General features: G+C 36.4%; 2 protein-coding genes across 9 annotated transcripts in view; one reads left to right on the forward strand and one right to left on the reverse strand.

Moving 5' to 3' along the window:
* Nucleotides 1-22,464, reverse strand: part of LOC124210967 (nociceptin receptor) — a 31,240-nt gene extending 8,776 nt beyond the window's left edge. Inside the window, exons 1-2 of the mRNA XM_046609478.2 lie at nucleotides 21,094-22,464; nucleotides 7,796-7,970 (exon numbers count right to left, since the gene is read on the reverse strand). Of these exons, the coding sequence (XP_046465434.1) occupies nucleotides 7,796-7,970; nucleotides 21,094-21,951 (1,033 nt within the window). The 5' untranslated portion in view covers nucleotides 21,952-22,464. The remainder of the gene's footprint in view (nucleotides 1-7,795; nucleotides 7,971-21,093) is intronic.
* The window catches only part of fry (Protein furry), a 107,541-nt gene that overhangs the window by 50,446 nt on the left and 31,400 nt on the right, over nucleotides 1-25,695 (forward strand). The window lies entirely within an intron of this gene.

The raw sequence follows: 25,695 nt of genomic DNA on the forward strand, positions 1-25,695 counted from the left end.
TGGGAAAACTTTAAGATTCTAACTTTTTCTTTCCCATTTCCATATTTATATCACGATTTGTGCAACTTGCTTTTTTATTATAAATTTTGTGCAAAATTGGTTTGAAATATTAATTTTCCTTCATCAAAAATCTGACTATCTTTACGTATTTGTTGATATCGATATTTTCGTACGATTTTCCGTTGAAGTTTTTATTTTTTCTTCGTTCAAGTCACGACTCTTCGACTCTTTCACACGATCCATTCGCCGATATTTCACTCCTTTACGCATCGAAACTGCGAAAGTAAAAATATCTTTCCGATAGATCATCCGAAATTCTTGAATTTCATTTTCGGAAATTCGAAAGCGCTTACAAAAATTGATCGAACGATTTATTTGTTTTTGAAAATCGCCGGTTAGATCTATTTAGTATTTTATCTACAATCCGGATACTTTTACCGATACATCCTCCGGTTACTTACATAGGTATTTATTACCTTATATGTATAATACTGTCTGCATATATATTATTACTATAACTTTTATAATATACGGTAAACGGGACTTGAAAGGCTGAAGTAAAATCTGAAATCGCGACACCTTAACGTTTTTCGCATTACCGCGGCGAAATAGGCGAGTATATAAAGCGACTCGCGGTTTTACCCTTTGACAATATACTCGCCCGCGGATATACATGATATATATATATATATATGTATATATGTATGTATATTTATATACATGTATGTGTTATTATCGGTAAACAGTTTACGACGAGGAATCCGACGATATGTATGGTCTATTCCTGCCTTCTTCGGTGAAAAATCGACTTCGGCTAGCGATCGCGGTTGACCGGCCATGGGGAATAAATCCCATGGGATTTTATACTTGGCGACCATTTTTGTATCTCCATTCGCAGGTAGTCGGTTCTCTTCTTGTACGAATTTTTTGCCTTCGAGAAAACACGGAAAAGAAAAAAGGAAAGGAAGAAATCCTCCGTCAGGTATAAATGATAATTAATTATTCAATTTTTTCGATTATATTCTAAAAGAATTTTTCTCGCGCTCTTCTTTTTATATTTTTTTTATCCACTCGATGGATTTGAAACGCCTTTAAGTTGAAAAAAAAAAAAAAAATGAACTTTTGTGCACGTAATACGTGTATGTAAAATAAATATGCACCAAGTTTTTTCTAAATTTCTCCAGATTTTACAGCATAGGAAACTGAAGATTTCTCACATTGTCAGTGTGTAATATATATGTAATAATTGGCATCGACGATGACAGAGACGGCGTTGCCCGCAATACGAGATGAAAATTTAATCCCTGGAATCTCATCGACACTTAAACTTGATGAATTTTAAATCCGTGAAAACGGTATTCGATAAAAATAGGCGAGACACGTCTCTCGCCTACTTATAAAACCCCCGCGTTATTAATGCCCTATGTTTTACGCGTCTCGGGTGCAAAGTGAGTTCGTGCTGGGAGAGCCGTTCTCACTTATTTACCCTCGCCTATCCGCCCACTCGTTCTTCATTTTCCTAACGAAATCGCAAGTTTCGAGAAATGTTCAGGATTTTATCGTCCTCGTTGTTGCCTAGAAAACTGCCTATAACAAATGTAATGTCGAGTCACGTGACGGAACAACGCAAGGTTTTAAAATTGTTCACTTGGACCGACGATGTGGAATCCTTGACAAATTCAGAGGGATCCTGGATTATTAATAGCCGAACGATTTATTTATTTATTTATTTAATTATTTATTTATTTATTTATTTAATTATTTATTTATTTAATTATTTATTTATTCATTTATTTATTTATTTATTTATTTATTTATTTATTTATTTCAAACTGGAAACTTTATCATTGATCGTCGATTGAAATTGACTTTGTTTTCACATTTTCACAATCAATTTTTCACGAAAACACGAGTTTGTCATTTGTCACTTCAATAAGGAATCTATAACGGTTGTCAATTACTTCCGACTCGTTGAAATTTTTCATTCAATTTTGTATTCCAATACACTGCGTAACAGAAAAAAAAAAAATTGCGATCGATCGAAATCACTCGTGTAAACGAGCTGTTAAATTTTCAATACCGTTCAGTACCGAAAAATTAACGACGTTCGTTGAATTCATCGCGATGTTCGATATCGTCGCGGTAAAAAAAAAAAAAAAAACGAAATATATATTTCTTACAGATTTTTGATTAATTGACTTTCGATTGAATCGAAAAATATTCAATCGCAAGTTCGGAAATTGAATGGAGTTTCGTTTGACGGGTTGAAAATTTTTACTCGGTTCTGCGAAGAAAAACGAAGAATGACGAACAAAAAAAAAAAAAAGAAAAAAAAAAAAAAAGCACATACCGCACGTTCGATAAGAACGAAGAAAGAATAGATCTGACAGTCTGGGTAACGCTGACTTTTCCCGGACTGACGAGAAAAAAAAGTGAGACGCAAAAAAGAGAAGATGAAGTGGAAAAAGGAGATGAAAGGAGCTGAAATTTGGAGATACGAAATTGCTCAAAGGATCGTAGGTAGAAGTTTCTTTTTTTTTTTCTTGTTTTTTTTTTTTTTACGATGTACCTAATTTTAAACTTTGCACGTCTTTCCGCGTATCTTTGGAATCGTTAAAATTAATTTCGTCACTCCACCGATCGTATCAAACACACACAAGCGCGTGACTCGCACATGCGAGGCTTAGACGAGAGATTCATGGCTTCCTCTTTGCGAACGACGCACAAATCCATCATGACGTGGCTGCGAGACGAGCATAATATTATCGTGTTTTCATATCGCGTGCAGCGCTTTCGATTAAGGATAAATCTGCGTGGCTGCGGTGCGAATAAAGAGCTTGGAAAAGGGGAAAAATCGTTTGGAAAATTTTCACGCAAGTGTTCAGTCATTTTCAGCGTTGTAGTAATCATGAAAACTCTTTGATCAAATTCTTCGTGTGGTAAGTGTTTTTTTTTTTTTTTTTTTTATTACGAGCTTTGACATTCCTTCCCTCTCAGCGCAGAGGGAGGAAGACTTTCGGATCCCGGTTGAATTGCGGACGGAAATCTTGATCGCGTCTCTTTGGATTATTAGACGTACGTACAGGACGTTCCACGTCGAACCATCGATCCATCGGCCCCTCGAAATCCTCAAATCTCCGATCTTACAAAAAGTTTCATCCATTTCGATGATACGAATCTTCGCGTCAAGAATATTATTTCACTTCACGAGGTCGCCACACTTTTGCAAAATTGTGGTTGAATTTTGAAAAATTGGAGGTATTGTTTTCGACCGAAAGAAACAAAAAAAAAAAAAATCCATTGCTCGTCAGAATCCCGATGACCGCCCGTTGGTTTTGACGTGGAATGTCCCATGTAAATTAATTTCTGACGACCGTTACGCCCGATTTGTGAAATGTTTAAATGTTAAAATTCCCTGATTGGCCAGGGAATCGAGAAAAGGGAAATAGCGAGATTTACCTGCACGACAACTAACGAAAATCATTATTCTCAACGGTTTCAAATTTTTCATCGATCAAAATATTCAATAATTACACTCTTCGAAAATAGAGTTTTTCAATTTTCATGCTTAGATAATAAAAGTCTTTCAAACGAAATCGTTCGGTGAAAACTTTCATCGGAGTGCTTTACTATTTTCAAAATTATTTCAGAATTATTAAATCGAAATTAACAAAGATATTTGAAAAAATAAAAAAAACAGCCGTTTCGTCGTTTCCTGGCAAATACGCTACAACGGCAGTCAAAAGAGTTAACCGACGCTCTGTGGTTGATTGAAGTGGATCTGTTTAATTGGATTAAGCCACCCTGTCATACTCTCGAGTTTAAACTAATGTTGCGACAGGCACACCTCCAATCTACGTTATACGTCTAGACAACGACGGATCGGATTTACGTTGTTTCAAATCGTGCCAGATTGGATTTAGATCCGATATACTTGAACGCGTGATCGTCGTTGATGAATTTTGGTCAGAGGGATTCTTCCCTGTTAACCATAATTTTTCACATTTTTCAAACACCTCGTAGAGTTCCTTACTGCCTTAATTTTGCCGATGTTTTACAATACTTAAACAATCAATTTTGATTAGGCAAACCGAGAGACAGATTATTCTGCCATTCTCACCTAGATATATTTATTTATTTTATTTTTTTTAGATTCTTACAACTCATCGCTGATCCAGGATATCACTTTTTGTGAGCTAGGATGAATTTCACACTTTCCGACCGTAATCAAAACCACCAAAACCGTACAAAAAATAAATTATTGTACTAGTTAAGAGAAAAATAAAAAACTTGTTTGTACGCTCGATCCAAATTTTATGTAACGAAATGCAAAAAGGGTTAAACAGCGATTTGATTCGGTTGAAGAAATTCGATAATTTTTAATTTGACAATTCCGACTTTAGATTCAGATTTAAAGGCCTGAAAACATCGAGTATATGACTGAAATTTTTAATTCGGATCTAACAAGCTTAAAACATGAGAGATCTCTCTCTCTCTCTCTCTCTCTAATAAAAGGCACGAAGTTTAGCGTTTGAAAGTTACGACGATGGATCGACGCTCTAGCAGAGGATATCAATGACACGTTGAAGTAGAATAAACCGAAGCCATGGTTAATTGGTAGACCCTTGCCCTCGGTAATTGGAGGGGGTGGGGGATATCTATTCTATTCCATAATTCAATACAGACTTTGATGCGGTTAGTTTTGCGCTTCGTGGTCACGCGGTTTCCGCTTCCAAAGCTGTGCGAGGTGGTCTCTCCGACTCTCCCGGACATTTTGCGTTTGCGTTTGTGTTTGTGTTTGTGTTTGCGTTTGTACGATAGGTACACACGGTATATATTAAACGTAAACCCACCGAACTCGCGAGAGCCGGGGCTAATTGTAACACGCTTCCGAATGTAATATCTCAGTTGCTGTATCTCAGAAGCCTCTCTCTCTCTCTCTCTTTCTCTCTCTCTCTCTCTCTCTCTCTCTCTCTCTCTCTCTCTCTCTCTCTCTCTCTCTCTCTCTCTCTCTCTCTCTCTCTCTCTCTGTTCCAATTATCCGAGAATACATACGCCTTTGTACCAAATGCGTTTATCCGTGTCTATACGTACTATGGATTATATGCAAGATAATAACCGATAGATCAGCTTCGAAATAGATGATATTCTCTGTACCTGGATTGTTAGATGTTGGTACTGATTGTAAGTGTCGCGATCGACGAGGTTTTATCTCTTGATTCACGGTAAACGTCCACACTTTTCAAGAAATATTTCACTTCGTATGCTACGGTTTATTACTAATATTGATTCGAATAAAATTTGTATCGTTGCAAACAACGGTTGTAAGTATTATTGGAATTATGTAAATAACAAAACGAAAAAAAAAAAAAAAAGTAATAATCAAAAATTTGCTACAATCAGTGTAACTATTGTTGGAACGTTACAATTATACATTTCAAACAATTCTTCGACGTTAAGTTATCGCTGCGGCATTATCGAATTACGAGCGAAGAAAAAAAAAAAACAAAAAAACTTAATACAGTACCATGGACGATAATCAAAATCAATTGCAACACTCGACGAATTTTCTGTAGTCACAGTTTGTACAAAACGCTTTTTTTTCGTTTTCTACTTAGAATTAGATTTTTCGATCAAAGATTAAAAATAATAAAAAACAAGTCGAGACATTTTTTTTTACGCCCGGCTGCGGCTGCGATGATGATTAAAAAAAAAAAAAGAAAAAAAAAATGCGCCAAAGTTCGTTGAAATTCTGATATTACCACTCTTTATGGGGTTGCGAAATATTTATTGGCGAACAGAATGCGGCGGGTGAAAAGAAAGGTAAGATTTTATGAAATTTATTCGATTTTCTCGACAATTGGTTTTCAGTTAATTACCGTTACCGTTATTGGAATAACTGATTAATCCGAATCCGACCTCAACGTTGCAAAATTAGAAATATCGAACTTAGAATGGAAGAAGAATAAGAGCAACTTCGACAAAGACATAAAAAAAAAAACAAAATACGATATTCTGAAAATCTTTAATATTGAGTTTCAGTGAATTGATGAAATATTAAAAAAGAAAAATTAAAAGTAATTCTTTAATTCCATTTTTCTGTCACCCGTATTGAAATCGACTTGTTTGAATTTCAAGGTTGTAGTTTAGAAATCAGTTATCACGGCCCGGCGGAAATTCCGATCACTTGGAAAGATAAATTAAAAATCGTTTTTTGTATCATATTCCCGGATTCCGGAGCTCGAGAAAAATGACCGACTAAAACCAAAATTGTCACCCGACTTTTCGTTACGTGCATTTGGTAAATAATACATACCTGGTGTAAACCAATTTCCGGTTTAATTAAAATCGCCGAAATTTTATCGCTGGTCGTTCTTTTAACGTTCTGTCGTATTTTTTAATTTTTTTTTCCTTCTCTTTACGTTTACGTAAAAGTCGCCTTGCTTGGCGAGAACTTGAATATTATATGTATATTGTATATTATATATAATAATAGGGATATTTTTTTTTATCACCCCCCGTTTTTTTCCCCCAGATAATTTTCCGAGACTGTATCCTGGATCACCGGCTGGAAACTTTGTTCTTTTTTTTTTTTTTTCTTCTTATTCTTCTAACTTCCGGCACTGGATTCACCTTGCTATAAAATGCAATTAGTTCACTTCCGTTCTAACAGATTCCCCGGACAATTCATCTCCGTTACAAATTCATTATTCATCCACGCGAGTTTTCGTCGCCGAATAAACGAGCCTGCAGCCATTCCTGCAGAGACGTGGAACCGTTAATTGATTTTTGAATTTTCGCCCCCCCCCCCCCCATCTCTCTAACTTTAACTCTCTCTTTCTCTCTCTCTTTCTCTCTAATATTCCGGGAACTTACCTAGTTCTTACTTTTATCGTCATTGCGCTTGGAGATTAGTTTCCTGTAACGAAGTTTCATAGAAACCTTGAATGTAATTTAATCAACGATTTTCCTGCATTTTTTTTTTTTTTTCTTTGCATTCTGCACACGTCCATCCGTTCGTTCTTCAAATTTTCCTCCACGATGCGCCGTGAATGTTGTTCTTTCTGTTCTCTCGTTGAGCGAAAGAAGAAGAAGAAGAAAAACAAAGAGACTTTCATTGAATTAACCGATGAACCGATTAAATCATTGTGTCGTACATCGTTCCGCTCAGTCAACCTTTACAACAAGATACGACTTACGAATCTGATATATTTTGGAAAGTCAAGATCGCGGATCCAATATGGTCGACAGAAATTTCAAATTTGATCGAATCCGGTCAAAAAAGCTGATTGGATTCGCTGTAGTGAATTTTCAAAATCAGATTTCAGATTTGTTATCGGCGACCCCGAAAAACCGTGAACAGAGTTTTTTTTCTCCTAATTCGATCGGATTTGAAATTTTCGTTCGCCATATTGGATCCGTCATTTTGAATATTTAAAATCCGCTTTCAGATTCGCAATCAGCGAGCCCAAAAACTTACTATTTATGTAAAACGTGAACGCGTGTAGAAGGGTAACTTTTTCGAAAATGAATTACTCCATCAATTTTCACCATTTTTTTTCAATCAATTTGTTTCTAACAAAACAATTTACGTCATATCGCAATAATTACTCCCGAGTATTGAAAACCTGTTGGTATACTGTAAGAAATCGCAATAAACCCCAAAGAAATATCTTTTCAAAGTTTTCCAAATACACAAAAATCCTTACCACTGTTTACGACTAAAAGGGTAAATATAATAATACGATAAATTATTAGCCATAAATCCGGAATAGAAATGAATGTTTATACTTACTGGTAACTTGAGTGGTGTCATGGCGACGTCTCGGTCTTGGACAAAGCATGTGGCCAACAGCCCGTCGAAAATTTTGACCGCTGACACAGTAGAGCGCAAAATTGATGCCGAAATTCGTGTGAAACAGCAAATTGCACACGTGTTGCAGTATGACGGTCATGCGATCCGAATCACCCTGAAATCACGTTAAAACGGATCGACGTTAGCTGATCGCCGCTGTTTGTTTCTCTCATCAATTTTTCACTGTTCCCCGATATTCGTCTAGCGTATTTAATCTCAGGCATTCGTTTACACCGAATCTCTTTTCTCTCTCTTCTCATCTCATCGTTATTAATACGCTATTTAGCGCTGGAATAACGATTAGAATTATTTTTTTTTTTTTTTTTTTCAATCCACCCAATCATCGTACAATTAATTATTATGGTAATTACAAACTACGTATAACTGCGAAGCCTTGTAATTACAATAGATTAGAAAGGGTGATAAAGACGGACTGGAACGGTTGAAAGAATAAGTTTAAAAAATTAATGGATACGTATAAATAATAGGTCTGTACAATGTACGAGAATACAGCAACTTTCGGTTGAAAGCATTTTCCCAGATGCGTCGGGTGTTTTTTTTTTTTATTTTTTTTTTCTTTTATTTTCCTCTCTTTCTCCCATTTCTCTTTCTCATTCGCTCAGTAACGAATGTAGTTCCCTTGACGCTTGTGCAAGAATAAATTGACGCTAAAGCCTTGTTTAACTAAAAAAAAGTAGAGTTGCAATAACCAAAAAAGGATCGACGATAGCGCAAAATGTTTGGGCGCATCTCGTTTTTCGTGATCCCAACAATATTCGAACATTTTTTTTTTTCAACGATACCCGTCTAACTGAATTTTTCTAGTTGACATAACAAATGAAATTTTTCTCGGTAAGCAAAAAATATTTCAAAGTTTCGCCCAATTCTCGCCACTACGAATTTCGTAATTCCGAATTTCAGAATCGTAATCCGCAACCACGAAAAACTATAGATCACTTGTGATTTTCTAAATTTGTTTGTTAACAAAAAAAAAAAAAAAAAAGCAAGCAAGCGCCCCTCGAAGGGTTAAAAATAATACTTGTGGTAGCGTGTAAATATCGAACTACTGCTCATCGTTAATCTTTACCGCCAGATAAATCCTTGAAATATTATTCCGAGTCTATTTATAATCTCGGAAAATCGTTTCATTCATCCGTCTCTCTATTTCGATCTTTAACTTATCTCTCTTTCCTTTGACGTTCCAACTTTCGGCATACGACCGTTTCTGAATATCCTCTGATATTTAATACACTTTGCTTTTCGCGCGTGTTCTGTAATATAACGACTGACTGACGTGTGACGAACGGTCAAAGTTTCGTAGAAGTAAATCGGTTACCGAAATACGCAAGTTTCGATTCCTCGGTTTTAGCTGTTGCTGTTTTTTTGTCGTTCTTTTTTTTTTTTTTTTTTTTTTTTTTTTTTTTTTTTTTTTTTTTTTTTTATCTCACCCTTTTTTTCAACAATTTCCATCCAGGTGATAATAATTCTTTTCACCCCGACAGTAGATTTTTGTTGAAGAAAAATCAACTCAACGTCGATGCATCGATGGTAGATAATTAATTATTAATATACGGATAGTCATGAAGATAATGTTTAATATAAATTACTATCGCAGTGTGACGAATATTTTTTCTTGCATTTCAAATTCACTTTATAGAAATTGAATAAGTAGATTTAGAAATCAACTCGTTCGGAAATTTAATGTATCATGTTTTCATTGCGACGATTGCACTAAGTATAGTTTTACTTGCAAATGAAATTGCACCTGAACTTTGTAAATTTTAAACAGCAGTAAAGTTTTTGTAATTTATTAATTTTCAACGACGAATCGAATTTTATTTATCTTTATTTTGTTTTTTTTTGCGTCCATTTCGGATCGCGAATCAATTCGAAGCGGCTCTATTTCTCTTTTTAAATTCATTCGCGTACAATCACGGGAATAGTCGCGGAAAACGCTGCGGTAATAAATTGCGATCGCAAATCTGTTCGTAATTGAAAGCGAGAGAGAGAGAGAAAGAGAAAAAAATTAAATTAAAAAACATTAAACGAATAATAATAAAGAAAAGAAACTCGGAGGGGAAGGAAAAATATATATATGTATCTGAGAAATGAGAAATGAACCGTGGCGCAATGATAAATTGTTGTATGAACTCCCAGCGGATGCTACGGAAGCTCTTTGATTAAACCTGTTCCATTAGTCTGCTTAAAAAGTATAATAAATAAAGTAAAAAAATACACGGAGTGCAGGGAGAATTGGTTGTTTATTGAAAATGATCGCTATCCTCGTGACTTCTGGATATAATAACGATAATAATAATAATAAGAATAATTTCCCTCCAAGGGAACAGATTTTGATCACGTTTTTAATCTTTTGTCGGTTGTTCTTTTTTTTTTAAATGTTGTTGTTTCGTTTTTTAAGTCAATCTTTCACATTTACTCCAAACAATTTCGATCGCGATATAATCGCAAGTCTTTCTTCGCCCTTCAACTTTCAAAACAGTTATAATAACATCAGCTTTTTATATAATAACAATAATAACGAATTGTTCACCTTGACGATAGTCGATGATGGAAAAAAAAAAAAAAAAAAAAAAAAAAAAAAAAAAAAAAAAAAAATTATGAATGAAAAAAAATTATTCATAATCTTATTTTATATTCATCGAGCTCGTACGGCTAACAGAATTGTTAATAAAAATTAACACCCGAAATATTATTCATGTAAATCTACGCATAGGTATGTAATTAATGTAATATTATACGTGAAGCGTGATTTGAAAATGACGATGATATTCTTGTCGCAATTTTTGCGTTTCGTAGGAAATACTTTCTCTCTCTCTCTCTCTTAGATGTATATTTATCTACATATGTATTTATAACATGTATATGCAAAGAAAGAAATTTCGATCGAACGAAGTGTCGGAAAGTCCAGCGAAAAAAAAAATTTCCTACGATGGATGGAAAAAAAGAAAAATCGATCAGCCGTTTCATCCCGATTTCTCATCTTCTTTATACACGCTCGTTGAACACTTTTCTCTCGGAGGAAACACGAAGGAGTTGAGATAAGTAAAAGAAAAAAAAAAAAGCAAAAAAAGCAAAAAAGAACGAGACAAGAAGACGAGTTTATAAGGGTATATCACGCCGGGTACAGCGATGTCTGATAAATTGCAAATTCCCAACTTCGAATTGTTGATCGAATACATTTCTAGCCGTTAGAAGAAAGAGGAGGCAGGAGCAGGAGGGAGAGGGGGACGGGGACGGTTATTGCGATTTGAAACTGTTCGGTTGGAAAACCCCAAACGAAGTGTTATTCAGTGTTGAATTGATGCGTTGATACGAAAAGGTATTATTTTTCTTTTTATATATATATATATATATTTTTTTCTTTTTTTATTGAAAAAAATACATGTATACATACACGCACGTCATGATTCATGTACCCACACTTACTTTTGCGAATATACGATGGAAAGAAAATTCAACCTCCCAGTATCGAGTTACATTGGAAATTTATGACATGTCCTTCGACATCTCGCATGATCGGCAGCAGTCTATTATAAGTTTTGCTGAATTTAAACCGCGTCCAATGAATTTTATATCGATAAGTTTACAGGGAATCGGAGAAAAGTGGAGGTAGCGAAAGTGTTTTGCAGGTACCCGAAGATCGTAAAGTATGTCGAGTCCTTTTTTGATTTTTCTATTGTTCTTTTTCTTCTCGTACGCGGTTGGAAAATGAAAATTTTTCGACGATTAATAATTTTTGTAATAAAAATTCAAAGATCGATTGGCCGAAAATCGATACATTTTTTTTTTTTTTTTCATCCAAAATACACAAGAGTAGGAAACAACGATATTGTAAATAAAAGTTTTCTTAATCTCGACGAAAAGTATTTCGATGTTTTGTTTTTTTTTAGTCGACGAATTCGTCTCGAATTTAGACCGACTTTAAACAATGCCACGGCAAACGCGGTCTTCTTCTCAGCTCTGTAACTGTATACAAATATACGAAGCGTTTTCAGGCCATTGAATTATACCAGAAGCTGTTACATGATACCAGATTTCGCACTCAACCAGCTAAAAGGGTAATCGCAATTAAGCCATTCTCGTAGCCTTTTGTACAATAATAAACAATACGCTTAGCTTTACAAGCTCGAGTTCCATGATCGTTTCAACGTGTTCCCGAAGGGTTGAAAGATACTAATTGTCCCAATCGTCGTCATCGCGTGTGCGTGTGCGTTTGCGCTTAGCGCGGAATACGGAGAGAAGCTGGGGGGGGGGGGGAAAAAGTGACTGTAAAAAAGAAAGAGGAAAGAAACATTGTATAAAAGAAAAAAAAAAAAACAAAAGTCAATAACTCGCTTTTAAGAAAGTTGTACGATAACTCGTAATTTATTGTCGGTGTGTAGAGAAATTCGATACAACTTCTGAAACATTCAACGTTAACTTTGTTTCGCTGTTAGGAACGCGTGATTGGTAATCAAAGGTAAATTGCCAGTCGCTCGATTATCGCAAACTACCAACATCGTCTTGTCAAACTTTCTTCATCCCGAAACTCGAGATACAGTTGCGATAAATTTTTCGAAATTTGCGTTTTTTTTTTTACTTCCCTTTACTTTGTTCACCAGAATTTACAGTGTTTTTGCTTTGCTTTTTTTTTTCTTTTTTGTTCCTCTGCACCCGTTGATGCGAAATGTTCACTCGTTCTCAGAATAGTTGAAGAAGAAAGTATAACAATTTCGTTTGAAAAAAAAAACAAAAAAAAGAAAAAGACGCCGAAGGAAAAATGATGGGTTTATATACTTGTAACGAAAAATAAATCACTGGCTCGCTCAACCGTGTGATAATTAATTACCGAAGGAGGTCGAAAGCAGGGACGCGACGCGTAAAGTACAAAGTAAAACTTTTCATTGTTTCTGCATCGGTTTATTCCTTGATGTAACTTTTTTTTTCTCGTTTTTTTTTTTTTTTTTCCGCTCACACCCCGCGTTTCGAACCACGTTCAACTTTCACATATTGGTTTATGCGTGTACGCGTAGTTGCCTAGATGAAAAGTAAACGGGTCTGTGTAAAAGTACGCACGTAAAAGTACAGTCGGGTAAAAAAAATTTACGGTAAGAAAAGGGAGGCTGAAGTTGGCAACGTTATTTTAACGATTAACGTTTCGGAAAATCGTTGTTTCAGAGTTGCAGGAAACGATGTATGAAATTTGTTTTCATATTTTGAAAACTTGACTACTTCAAAGTCACTGTAATACTTGAAAAATGGTAATTTTTTTTTTCCCCTAAACGTTTCGTTACGTTAAAGTTACCAACCTTCAGCCTCACGAACAAACTAAGCCCAAAGTTCGTCGTTCGGTTAAATTTTTATCGAACAAAGTTGAGTATCGGTGATCCAGGAGAAAGATCCGTTGCTTTGAAACACTCAATTTCAACGCCACGTAATTATTTTGGGGAAAAGTTTTACGCGATCGGTAATTTCGAGATGACGGGGGAAAAACTTGTTTTTGGCGGGCTTGATTTCGGTCCGATGTTCTTGGGGATTGTTTATTTATTTTTTTCGCAATATTGATCTTCAGAGATTGTCTGAAATAAACTTGACGAATCGTTGACTCCTGACGGGGATAAAAATAGATTTGTATAAATACGGTAGAGCAGATGGTTTCTCAAGAATTATAATTATACGTCAGAATTTAAGGTCTGTCGAATGCTCATCGAGATGATTTTTGACTCGAAAACGTTGTAACGTAATCGACGTAACAATCGAAAAAAAAAGCGAAAAATACTCTGGAGTTGCAACAAATCTCGTTCCGATAAACGTTCCGATTATCCAATCTTTTTTTCAGATCGTTGTCGATCCGTCTGACTTCTGTAAAAATTTAGCCTAATGTTCGCGTCAACTTTTATCATTGACGCTATTAATATTGTCGGATATTGTTATATTCGGACGATTTATTTTCTTTTAGGCGAGCCAAAAAATCGAAAGATAGTCATTTTTTGGGTATGAATCCGGAATTAAAACGCTGAATCAAATGTTGATAGTAATTTTACGATCTACCCTTGAGATCGTTGTAAAAAAAAATGGTGAAACCGTTTAATTCGGAGCCTAATAAATTTATCAAAAAATATATTGAACTAAAGTTGTTGGGGATAAAAAAGAAAAAAAATAATAAGCGAGAATCGTAAAAAAAAGTGTCCCGTGTTCATCTTCGTATCTTCGATAATAAGAGAGAAAAAGGCGGATGAAAATTTACGGTTTGAATAAAAACTTTGAGGTTTTAACCCCCCTCCCCCATTTGAATGGTTTTTCGTTTTTCTTCTCCCTTACTTTTGAAGATGCGAAGATGAACGTAAGATACTTTTTTTACGTTTATTTTTTTCTCATCCCAACAACATTTTGTTTGAGACATATCTTTTGATTAAGTTATTCGGTATCGAATCGAACGGTTTAACCCTTTTTTTCTTTCCAAACAACGATCTCGGTGGTTGATCGAAAAATTACCGTCACCATTTCATTCAGCGTCATCGAATTGCCCTTGGATCAAGTTTCTGAATTCATAAAAAAAAAAAAAAAAAAAAAAAAAACGCTCAACCTCACGTACCTACTTATTTACCGGTCCGTTTCTCTCGTGACTCGCGATTTGTACGAAATACGAAATTATTTCTCCGTCCATACTGTGCCTACTTCCGTAGCTCTGATATCTCTCCGTATCATTGAAGATAAGAGTGCCTCTTTCACCTTGACTCTCATATATGTATATATATAATATATAATATATAATATATATATATATATGTTGGCCATCTTATACGATACACGTCCCGGCTTATTGGGAAATGTTTTTATGAATAACCGAAGAGCTCCCTTCCTTCCTTACTCTGCCAGCCCCTTGTTACCTTATATGATTTAAACTCCCACCGGTACATAGAAGGGGGGCCCAAATTGAATTTTCCTCAGCCACTGCCGCCCACGCTTGCTCGAGAGGAAAATACCGAGCCCTTGCTCTCGGTTATACGTATACAGTCGGCTAGTGGACCCTTTCGAACGTCTGGCCGTCCATCGGTATACCCATTCAAAACTTTGACAGTCTTCCGATGAATTTGATTAGCACGGCCCAGGGGTCCTTAGGGTTTAGTAATTTCGCACCTTGTTCCGTGCGGTTCGCAAATTATGCTATTGTTGCTATTATTGTTGTTGTTATTATTACTATGACAAGAAAGTTGTGAGAAATAAGACGATTTTTTTTTTTTTTTTTTTTCTTTTCGACATCAGCAAAGTTGACGAAAAGTAAAAATGACCGTATTTGTAACGGTGATCCGTGGCTCCGTCCTCGGTATTATTTCGGATGATTCTAACGAAATATGTTTATCTCATCTCTCTGCGTGTAGAATATACTGTACATATTATTATAATTTACTTTAACACTCTCATACAACAAGTGTTATGATAATATGTATTATTCGACTTTTGAACTGCAGTCACGAGGGCGATTTGTTTAACTAAAACCGCCTATATTAATACAGATTATTGTGCAACAACGTCAGCTTACGCAAGGTTTAAAACTAGAACAAATACGAATTAATGTTTATCTCGCCAAGCTTATCATCGCTGTTTATAACGTATTATATACACATCTTGTGCTCGATTCAAACGTTCACATCACAATTTCTTCTCTCTCTTTTTATTAGTCGTCTTTTTCTTCATATTCCACGCACTATTCGATTAACGAATGATAAAGATGATATTTAATAAGTTGGAACATTGAATTATCAACCTACACTTATTCTCCCGAATTGTTACGATTTTCTTATTCCGAGTTGAAAAGTGAACAGAAGGAAATAGAGAGATAGAGAGAGAGAGAGAGAGAGAGAGAGAAATGAAAAGAAAAAAATTTCTTAAGCCACAATTTCTATAATGTATAAAATTCTCGTTGTTCTATTTTTTTTTTTTATTCTCTTTCCTTCTCTTCTTTCCCGGATTCTTGGTTAAAATTTTTTTCTCACTCGAAGCGAAAAGTTCTCCTTCAAGTTCGCAAGCTCACCTCGAGACTTTTGCCGAGTTTAGATTTAATAATTCGTGAGGGTTGCAGAGGGGCTTGGAGCTGTTTAAATGTACGCTGCTCGATAGAATCTCGGAAGCCTGGCCGAAACCTGATTTACTTAAGCCCCGGATCAGGTATAATATGGGTTATAATATACACATGGAATCTGCGATAATGGGAAAGCTTGTTGCGGTTAAAATTTCACGCTCACGTTACGCCTGCATGTATAATAAATCAGGTCTACGCGCAGTCAAATTTTTCATTTAATTAGCACAACATGTACAATTTTTAGGCGTATTTGTTTCCTTTTCCCTATTTTCTTTTTTCGAACCATAAATTTTCCTCAATTATGCAACAAACATTTTTAGTTCTCTAAAAGTTTCGAAGGTTTTTCAGTTTTTTTTCTTTTTTTTTTTTGGCGTGAAATGAGGGTGAAAAACAAAATAAAAAAAATTAGCGTACCTTCTACGAAATTGGCAACTTGTTGGAAGTTTGGTATTTTTGTACCTCGAGTTTGTTTGAATTTTTTTTTTTCGCTTCTTTTTTCTCACACACTGCACCCTTTACAATTGAATGTATGCGTACATGTGTGTACAACTTATCTACTCGATCTGTTTCGCATAAAACGGAGGGTGCCGGTTTCGGGTTATACATACACCGAGAGAAATTTTTAGTTCCGGTTACCGCTCAGTACTTTACTGTTTTAATTTTTTACCGCGATCGAAAAATACAGTTCCGGGTAGAAAATGAAAATTAGTTTTACAGCTTTTACCGGAAAGTCTGGTATCCGTTGCTATTCTTTCACATTACGATCACCGTTGCTATGTTTTCTTGCAACCGTTGCGAAAATTTAACGCTCGTGCAAGAATAAATTGACGTTTAAGCCTTGTTTAACTAAAAAAGCAGCGTAAACCCCAGAAACTGATTTTGCGTTGGAATTGCCAAAAAAGGATCGACGATATCGCAAAATGATTAGGCTCGCCTCGTTTTTCGTAATTCCAACAATGTTCAAACAGTTTTTCCTAACGATACACGATTTAATGAATTTTTCTAGTTACCGTGAGAAACGAAATTGTTCTCAGTGTACGTATACACACATACGTATATATGTATGTATTCGCTACCTTTTCAGGGCACGCGTTAAAGTTGCCGGAATCGTCGTTGTAAATATTATTCCAACGGTTGACACGTCGGCAATTTTGTCGGCTTGAACGTTGCCGGGTTTAATTGTTTTAGGTGGATGAAGTAGGCTCTGCGTTATAACTTCGTGCCAGCTAATTTCCTGCTAATTATATCACGCGCGGATGACTTTCCTTTTCCGAGGTCACGAAGTTGGGGAGAGTCCGATGTGCGTATACGCAACGATTGCGTTATTTTTTATTTTTTTTTTACATTTATGAAATGAATTTTCAATTTTTAAATTATTCAACAGATCGGTGAGTTTCAAATCAGTTGGTCATTTTTTTTTTTTTTTTCTTTCTTTCTTCACGTCAATTATATTGCAACACATTTTTCTGATAATACAAAAAAGAAGAATTTGCGACGGTAAATCGATGAAGAATTATGTGGTTTTAAAACGAAATCAATTTGTTTCTAACAAAACAATTTACATTATATCGCAACAATTACTCTCGGTTATTGAAAACTTATCAGTATACTGTCAGAAATCGCAACGAACCCCAAAGAAATATTTTTTCAAAGTAAACTAAATATACAAAAAATATGTGGTAAGAATACTTACGCCTATGACTCAAAGGGTTAAGTCAACTTGGAACGAAATCATACGAATATGCTAGATTTTTCACCGTTTCACAATGATTCTAAGTAAAAGACAAGGAAAAAATTTGTACCCTCAATATCTTGAGCTAACGGTTTTATTACTTTCTTTCATAAATTGTTCGTTTTGAGAAAATCATCGTTGCATACGATTCTTCATCTTCCCTTTTTTTTTTTTTTTTTTATTTTTCTTCTAAACTTGACTAATACAACAATCTACACGCTACTATCTCGTAATTTAACAACGAAAAATGATCGATTATCAACTATGGTTGTCAGCATAATGTGTGTAAAATTTAATCCTTTCAAGTTGGGTTTGCGTTGGCGATTAGGAGCTGTGATTGATTACGCGAGAATTTTAAAACCGATTTCGCAGAGTACGGTGTCTCGATTTACAAGCGAGGAACTTGAAAGTTTTAAGCTATGCGCGGGCACGCGTATCACGTACATAACTATACTCGATGCAGGAAATTACTCGTTTCACGTTTCGTAGCTTTTAACACCGTACTTCTGACGATGATAACCTCACACCGTTTACCCAAACGACACGAACGATGAATAATGTAATTATTACGAAAAAAGATTCATTCCCGCAGCCTGCCTCTTAGTTATACGCATCTATAGGCATTGTTTTTCATCACGTAGGACTAGACAAATTGGCGAAGTAGTCATTTACTTATTCATGAAAGTTACCTCCGTCAAAGGGCTGATTCGTCACTCTTGCCCAAACTGTGCTAATTCTAACATTTTTCTTCCAAGCCGTGTCTGAGATGCTTTGCGACTGACAACGAAACGAAAATAAGGAGAAGGTGAAAAAAGAATAGAAACAAAGCGAAGAAAAAAAAAAAAAAAAAAAAGTTAAATTAAATAAAACCGTGTAGTCTTCAACAGCGACAAAATTCTAACTCACTTATGTATATAGGTACACGGTAAATAATCCTTTGCTCGGATTTTTTCATACTGCAGCGTTATTTTTTTATATACATGCGTAAAAAAATTTTTTTTCAACAACCTTACGCAACTACTTGACGATCGTTCGAAAGGTCTGACCGATCCTTTCGTTGGATCAATTTTACCTTCGTTTAATCTGCAAGAGAAACTTTTGCAATTTTTCGGTTTCACGAACCGTGACTGCTCGACAATCGAACCGTTTGGATATATATTATTTTCGTCGTTGCCGCATAATGTGGAGAATTTTTTTTTAAATAATAATCTTCCCTCATATCGTACCTTAGCAGCTGAAATATTTATCGATCATAACTCAGACGCATCGTTCAAGTGTGTTATTATTTTTAAACAGTATGGCAAAACCGGCGAGAGTCTGATAATTCTTCTTTTCAATTTCATTCGGTTCGCAGACGTTGATAAGAAAACGGTGTGACGAAAAAAAAAAAAAAACTTTAAAGAGGTTCTGCGATTTGCTACTTTAAAGCCGACCGAAGCGTGCGGCTTTCTATAAAATGAGAGCGAGAGAGAGAAAGATAAAGAAAATGGAAATAAAAAAAAAAAAAAAAAAAAGTAGAAGAAATACGTGTACGCTGATTTTTTTTCATCGTGTATACAAAAGTCAAACTTACGGGTTATCAGGAATTGCAAATGCGATAACGCAAAGCAAATTAGCCTTTTTCTTCGTCGTTATAGTTTTGCAAATACAGATGTTATAATCGGATTTTAATTCAACTCGATAAGTTATCTTATCAAAACTGAACTTGAGTTTACACCTTTTTATATAATATATATATATATCTATGTAAATATGTATATATATGTTTCATTCGCGGAACGCGAATTGAGCATGCAATAAATATCTGATCATGTTTTGGTAAGCAAAACGGAAGAAGACGAAAGAAATGAAGAAAAAACGGTGTCGCGAATAAACCTCATTTTATTATCGGGAGGAGAGCAGAACGCGTTTCAAGATGTTCGCTACGTCGTACATCCTTTGACAATTTATCAATTCGGTATTGAATCGTAAAGGAAGATTAATGGAGTGATTCGAGAAGGGAGGGATGTTTTTACAAATGAACGACTCTCTGTCTCTCTCCCTCTCTCTTTCTCTTTCTCTTTATCTTTCTCTTTCTCCCGCCATTTATACATGTATACGATTTACATAAGAGGAACATTTCGGTATCCCTTTTATATTTTTCTAACACGGAAAAAAAGTTGAACAATTTACAAATTAGCCCAAGCTTCAGATCAAAACCTGCTACAAATTGTACGCAAGTCAAATCCGAGCCACCTAAGCCATTGTTAAACAGCGTGATCTATTTCCTCTGACTATTGTCAGAGTCGGCTGTTTGAAAATTGGCAACAACTGAAATCGCCACGGGCGTAAAATCATCGTCACGTCTAATGCTTGGGAATGAAAATGTGATTGTTGAGTGCTTTGGCCTCAAACTTGACTTCGTAGAATCAACAGTGATGCTTGGTTTCGATTTAATCACTTTGTGCCGATCGATAATCTGTATAATTTTCATCTAGAATATATTCGGTTAACGGGATTGGTTATGGTTATAACGGTTAATAACATGGCACGAAAAGATTGATGATTTGTTGGAAAATTTTTCGCAGTTTGGAGTTGAATGAAGTCTGAATTCTCTGACGAGGAGATAAATACAGAGTGCAAAGTGAACATTTTGTATCAGAGAGAGAGAGAGAGAGAAAGAGAAAAGAACAGTTATTTTTACTAGTCGATTGATGAGAAAAAATGATATCAAGTCAAGTCAGCGTTGATATAAAGTCACTACGATAGTTACAAAGAGTGTAGAAAGATTTGTTCGAAGTTATAAAACATTTTTTTTTGTTATGGGGATAAAGATTTTCTTCGACTACAACTTGATTCGACGGGTAAAGAAGTTTCCGAAAATTGATCGTTGTCTTTGTTTTTGACAATGATCGACAGTGTTTGATGACACTTTCTTAATTCCATCCTGCGGAGCATCGAATCTCTCCAATCATCGGGAAACGATAAAGTTTTCGATGATCGTGCTCGCGGTATGTTGATTAGAAAATTGTTTGGCCGAATGTCATATTTGTTTTTCATCTTTTCATCGATATTTTCCGAGTGATCGTACAGAAGCGCGGCGAAGAAAATCCTGTAGATAACGTAAAGTCCCAAAGTAGAAGTAAGAAGTGTGAACAGGTGATGAATTAGTCGACAAAAACTCTCAGGGTCTTACGTACAGAGAATTTTCAAGGTAAGCGTACCAGTTATTGACACGTTTAGACCCAATTATCGAACCTTTGATTTTCCAAAGTTAAAAATTGTCGGCAAAAATTGTGAATTTGTAAACACTGCAAATTCACTTATCTTGTAATTTTGTAACTGAAAATCAAACAGCTCCGACCACAAAATGTCAACAACTGGAAGACTCGATTTATATTTACAATACATAAAAGCATGGATGATTCAACGATGAATAATTACCCCGAAGAAGGCGTAGAGCCGCATAACATAGGCGGGAAGATTGAAGCAAAGAAACGCCGTCGACACAACGAGCAGCATCTTGGTGACCTTTGTCTGAGAAGTGGCGGGTCTTTGATTCTGTCCGTTGGACATCTGGGGCCTCTTTACTCGTCTTCCGGTGACCGTCATGGTCCGACGAACGCCAGCGAGTCGCCAAACGGCCCTGGCGATCAACGAGTTAAGAACCACGATTACGGAGAACGGTAGTATGAACGTCAGGACGGTGTCAGCTACGTTGAAAACGTTCGCCCACTCCTCCCATTCCTCGGCGAGGTTGCAGAGGGTCACGTTGTGCTTTTCGGTCGGTGGCTGGGGGCTCGAGAACCAAAGAACAGGACTGCACAACGTCACTCCAAGAACCGTGAGACCCACCAACACGGCCTTGGCTCTGGTCACCGTGCACATGGATTGCCGACGGAGCGGATACTGGACGGCGACGAATCTCTCAACGGTGAACGCCACGACGAACCAAACGCTCAGGAAGCTGCAGAGGGTCGTTAAGAAGATGAAGAACTGGCAGAAACCCTGACGGTTGAACAGACCGACGTCGACCATGTTTAACCACACGACGAACAGCGAGACCAGGAAACCAGTGTCGCTTATCGCCAGTGCTGCCAGGTAGAAACTCGACGACAGTTTCCGTAGTTTTGAATTGAAGAACACGCAGACCGACAGACAGTTACCGAGGGCTCCGAGGTACACGAGAACCGGTGTGTAGTACATCTGGATACGGTGTATAACCACTTCGGCCAGGTCAGGCTCAAGCTGCTCCGTTTCGTCTATCGGGAAAATCCCGCTCGTCACGTTCGTGTTGTTCATTTTTAAAAATTTTTTCTATTGTTGCGCTTGTTTTTCGTTTATTTTATTCTACCACCCTTCTCGATGTCTTCTCGACATTATCGTCGAAACCAGATAGTGAGAGAGAGAGTGAGCGAGATGGACTGCTCGACGTTCTCACAGCAAAACCACTTGTTGAACGAAATATTAGTGGCAGCGGTGGGATATATCCGAATTCTTGCCAAGGAATTACTGCCGCGAGATTTTGGAATACCAAACTCGAACGTCGTTTTGTACTTTGGCAAAAAATTTTCGGCTACTGAAACTGACCTCAATGATTGACATCCGCGTTAAGGAAAAAACTTTTCCTACTTTTATATTGATCAATTTTCACTTCGAGGGTTGCGCGAGTTCATGTTTCGGTTTCTTCACCGTTCGAAGGTCGATATGTACGCATAATGGTAACCGAATCCAAGCATAGGTTTATCTTATATACGGCTGCAAAATGAAAAAAAAAAAGAAAAAAAGTCGCATCCGTTTGTTGATCGTCCGTTTTTTTTTCAGTGACCAATGAAACGTTGAAACGACGATACAAGGTAGAGGGGGTTGACAACCTTTGAAGATTTTCCCGACTTGGAGAACTCTTTACTGGCAATCAGCCACTTCACTCGCGTTCTCCTTTTATCCAATCTCCTTTCGAATCGCCGATCGAAATATGATGTCAAAGAAAAAAACAGAAACGCAAAAATTCGGAAATTTCTCACCGAGACAAGATTTCGGTTAGATATACGAATTCGTACAACTTTCGACGTGTTCCAACGCGATGTTGAAGGGTGTTAAAGATTACTACACCGTAGGCTGAGCCATGTATCACGGAAGTTTGGTGCGATTTACGAAAAGCCCGGGAGTGGAGTAAAAAAAAAAAAAAAAAAAAACAGACAGAGATAAAAGAAACGTAGAGAGGGTAGGAAAAAAAAAAGAGCACTCGGCGAAAAAGGTAGGCTTCAGGAAATGTTTTGAGGATTAATGGAAGCCTCACGCTTGTTTCAGTCGCTCGTGGAATCTCTTCTTCTACTCTCGCGAATTTAAAGAGTGTCTGCTCGATGTTACTCACAGTTTGATAAATGGTTTTGAAAGAAGAAAAACAAAGAATAGAAAAGATTAATGTACGATAGGAATACGAATTCGCGTATTACGTACGTACGTATTGTTGTTTATATTATCGTTGTTATCCTTGTTGTCGTATTAATATTATTATTATTATTATTACTTTAACGGAGAAACGCAAAGGTGTCTTTCACTTAATTTCCTTATCAGGATTTCACACCGCACTTCCAAGTTTTCCCGGTACGTTCATACATTTCGCATTCCATGTTCGTCTAAAAATCCGTCTTCACGTACAATTGTTCCTTACAGCTCGTGGATGAAAAAAAAAAATGATCATCCCTTTCACGTCGATGACAGTTTCGGAGTTTGAAACGAGTCTCTACCGGTATCTGATTTCAAGTCGGAACTTTTTCGAAATCCGTCAGTATATCCAAGCAATTGTGGAAAACGAGGATACCTTGGTAACACAGACCTTAAGGTATTATTTCCTCACCGTCTAACCGAGTGACCTCCCGGTTTGTAGGTGGCACCAGACTGCCTTTGGCACGGCGTCCCTTCTGCATGTCGCCTATCTAGATTCGCCGTCTGACTTTGCTTCTGCGCGTCGGTTCTCCAGCCACCCGCCAACCTCTCACGTGTCTTTTTTGCCCTACCGTCGAACCTCTTTTGCCTCTATCGGTAGTTCTCTCGCCTACGAGATACCGGAAGCCTGCTTTCGGCTTCACCGTCGCGTTTCTACCTTGTTATACACATGTCGTAAGTCATTGCAACCACATGAACGGTGAAAAAACGTCGGACGGTTTCGCAAAGTTTGTTTACGTTGGATGTTTTAATTACTGGTACTTGAGGGGTTATATCCAGTCGGGAGACCGAGAACAAACCATTTTTTAACGATTTTTTATTAAGATACATATCAATTTGTTTACGTAAAAATTTATGTAATTATGTATTTGTATAAACAATGTTTCTTAAAGCTTGTATAACCGATCTTCGTTAGCACCGCTAAAAGAAAGGGGGTCTTATTAAACTAAAAAAACAAAACAAATTTAGTTAATGTAAGGTATGATCTCGTCTTTGATCGAAGGAATGAATGAAATATCAATTTTCGACAAAAAAGATGCTACTCGGAAGAAAAAAAAATCCCATTTCACAGAATAATTTTCGCCTTAATTTTTTTATAAAATGCAAGATATTTGTCGGTTAGAAAAAACCTTCGATCAAGGACTGAAAAATATATTCGTAAAGCTTGTGTAAAAATTTGAGACTCATCGGTTCAGCCGTTTCCGAGAAATCTCTTGCTCGCCGACTTTGAAAACATGGTTTTGAAAAAAACGCGTTCAAAGTTTCAAAATCACTTTGCACGCCGCTGCGACGACTTTACAAATATGCGCGTAACTTCGAGAATATTTGTCGGATCGACGTGAATTTTTTTGCCTATATACCCGAACATATGTACGTTATAAAAATGAAGTTACAAAAAAAAAAAAATCGATTTTTGGAAAATCCCGACCGGATACAAATAACCCCTTAAATAAAGTTTGCAAAGTTTCTCCTGCACATATTTGTAAGAATTTCTATCTAACACTCGACTTATTATTCGTTCTCTATTTCATCCCCGAGTTACGCCTGTAAAACGATATCATCTGTCGAAGCGGCCGATTCATAGATCTTCTACACTTCGTCTTCGGCGTTTCCTTCAGTGACAGAATCCCTGACCCTAAATCGTGATTTATAACGATCCGGGGAAAAAAGATCAATCAGCCCGACACCCCCTTGGCGAGGAGATGGCAAACGTCATTGCCGGATCCCCGCATCTTGTTGGGGGGCGGAGACGAGAGTCATTAACGACTTTTACCCCCTCGCTAATTTTTTTTTTTTTTTGTTCTCCTTCCTTTTTTTTGTTTCCTTCGATTATATCGAGGGTCAAAACGAAGGAGAAACAGAGGAAACGGAAGTGAAGAATAAAAAATGAACGAATCTAACTAACTTTGGCGTCCATTTTTTTTTTTTTTTTTTTATTCTTCAACATTTCTCCCATCACACGTATCATATAACGCGCAATCAAAGTTGCGTTCAAGAATCGGGAAAATTTATTTTTGCCATCGAGTTTTCTCGGCTCGTGATTAAACGATTATTTTACCGATCGTATAAAAAAATTCATCGTTCATTATACGCCCGGATCTGAACGGAAACGGAAATTCATTTCCTACTCCTGCATTCTGGTTTTTTTTTTTTTTCTTCTTTTTTTTTCCATCCTCCCAACTTGGCGCAGGGGTTGAAAATACTGTCGCAGGAAAAAAAAAAAAAAAACAAAAAATGCCCGTGAATCATATCAGTTTCGCATTTTATGTAGATAATCGAGAGAAACAACGAGTCGAACATTTTTTGTCTTGTCGTTGAATCAGTGTTTAAAAGATTTAATTGAATTTGGCGAATATTTTGCAATACGGCAAAAGTTTCATGATATTGGATTAATTTCAATGTCATTTAATCTAAAAACTATCAAAAGAATTTCTATGAAACACATTTAATTATTCTAGAAGATAATATAAAATTGGTGTTTAATTCCTTGTTGTTTTTATGCGAATCTTGAACGGAGAATCTGTAATTTTTTTACGCGTTACTGTAACTTTTCAACGCGTGTCGCTAGAATTTTCGCAAAAATTGTAAACTGATATT

This window comes from Neodiprion pinetum, chromosome 2 (genome assembly GCF_021155775.2).
Source record: "Neodiprion pinetum isolate iyNeoPine1 chromosome 2, iyNeoPine1.2, whole genome shotgun sequence".
Taxonomy (NCBI): Eukaryota; Metazoa; Arthropoda; class Insecta; order Hymenoptera; family Diprionidae; genus Neodiprion; species Neodiprion pinetum.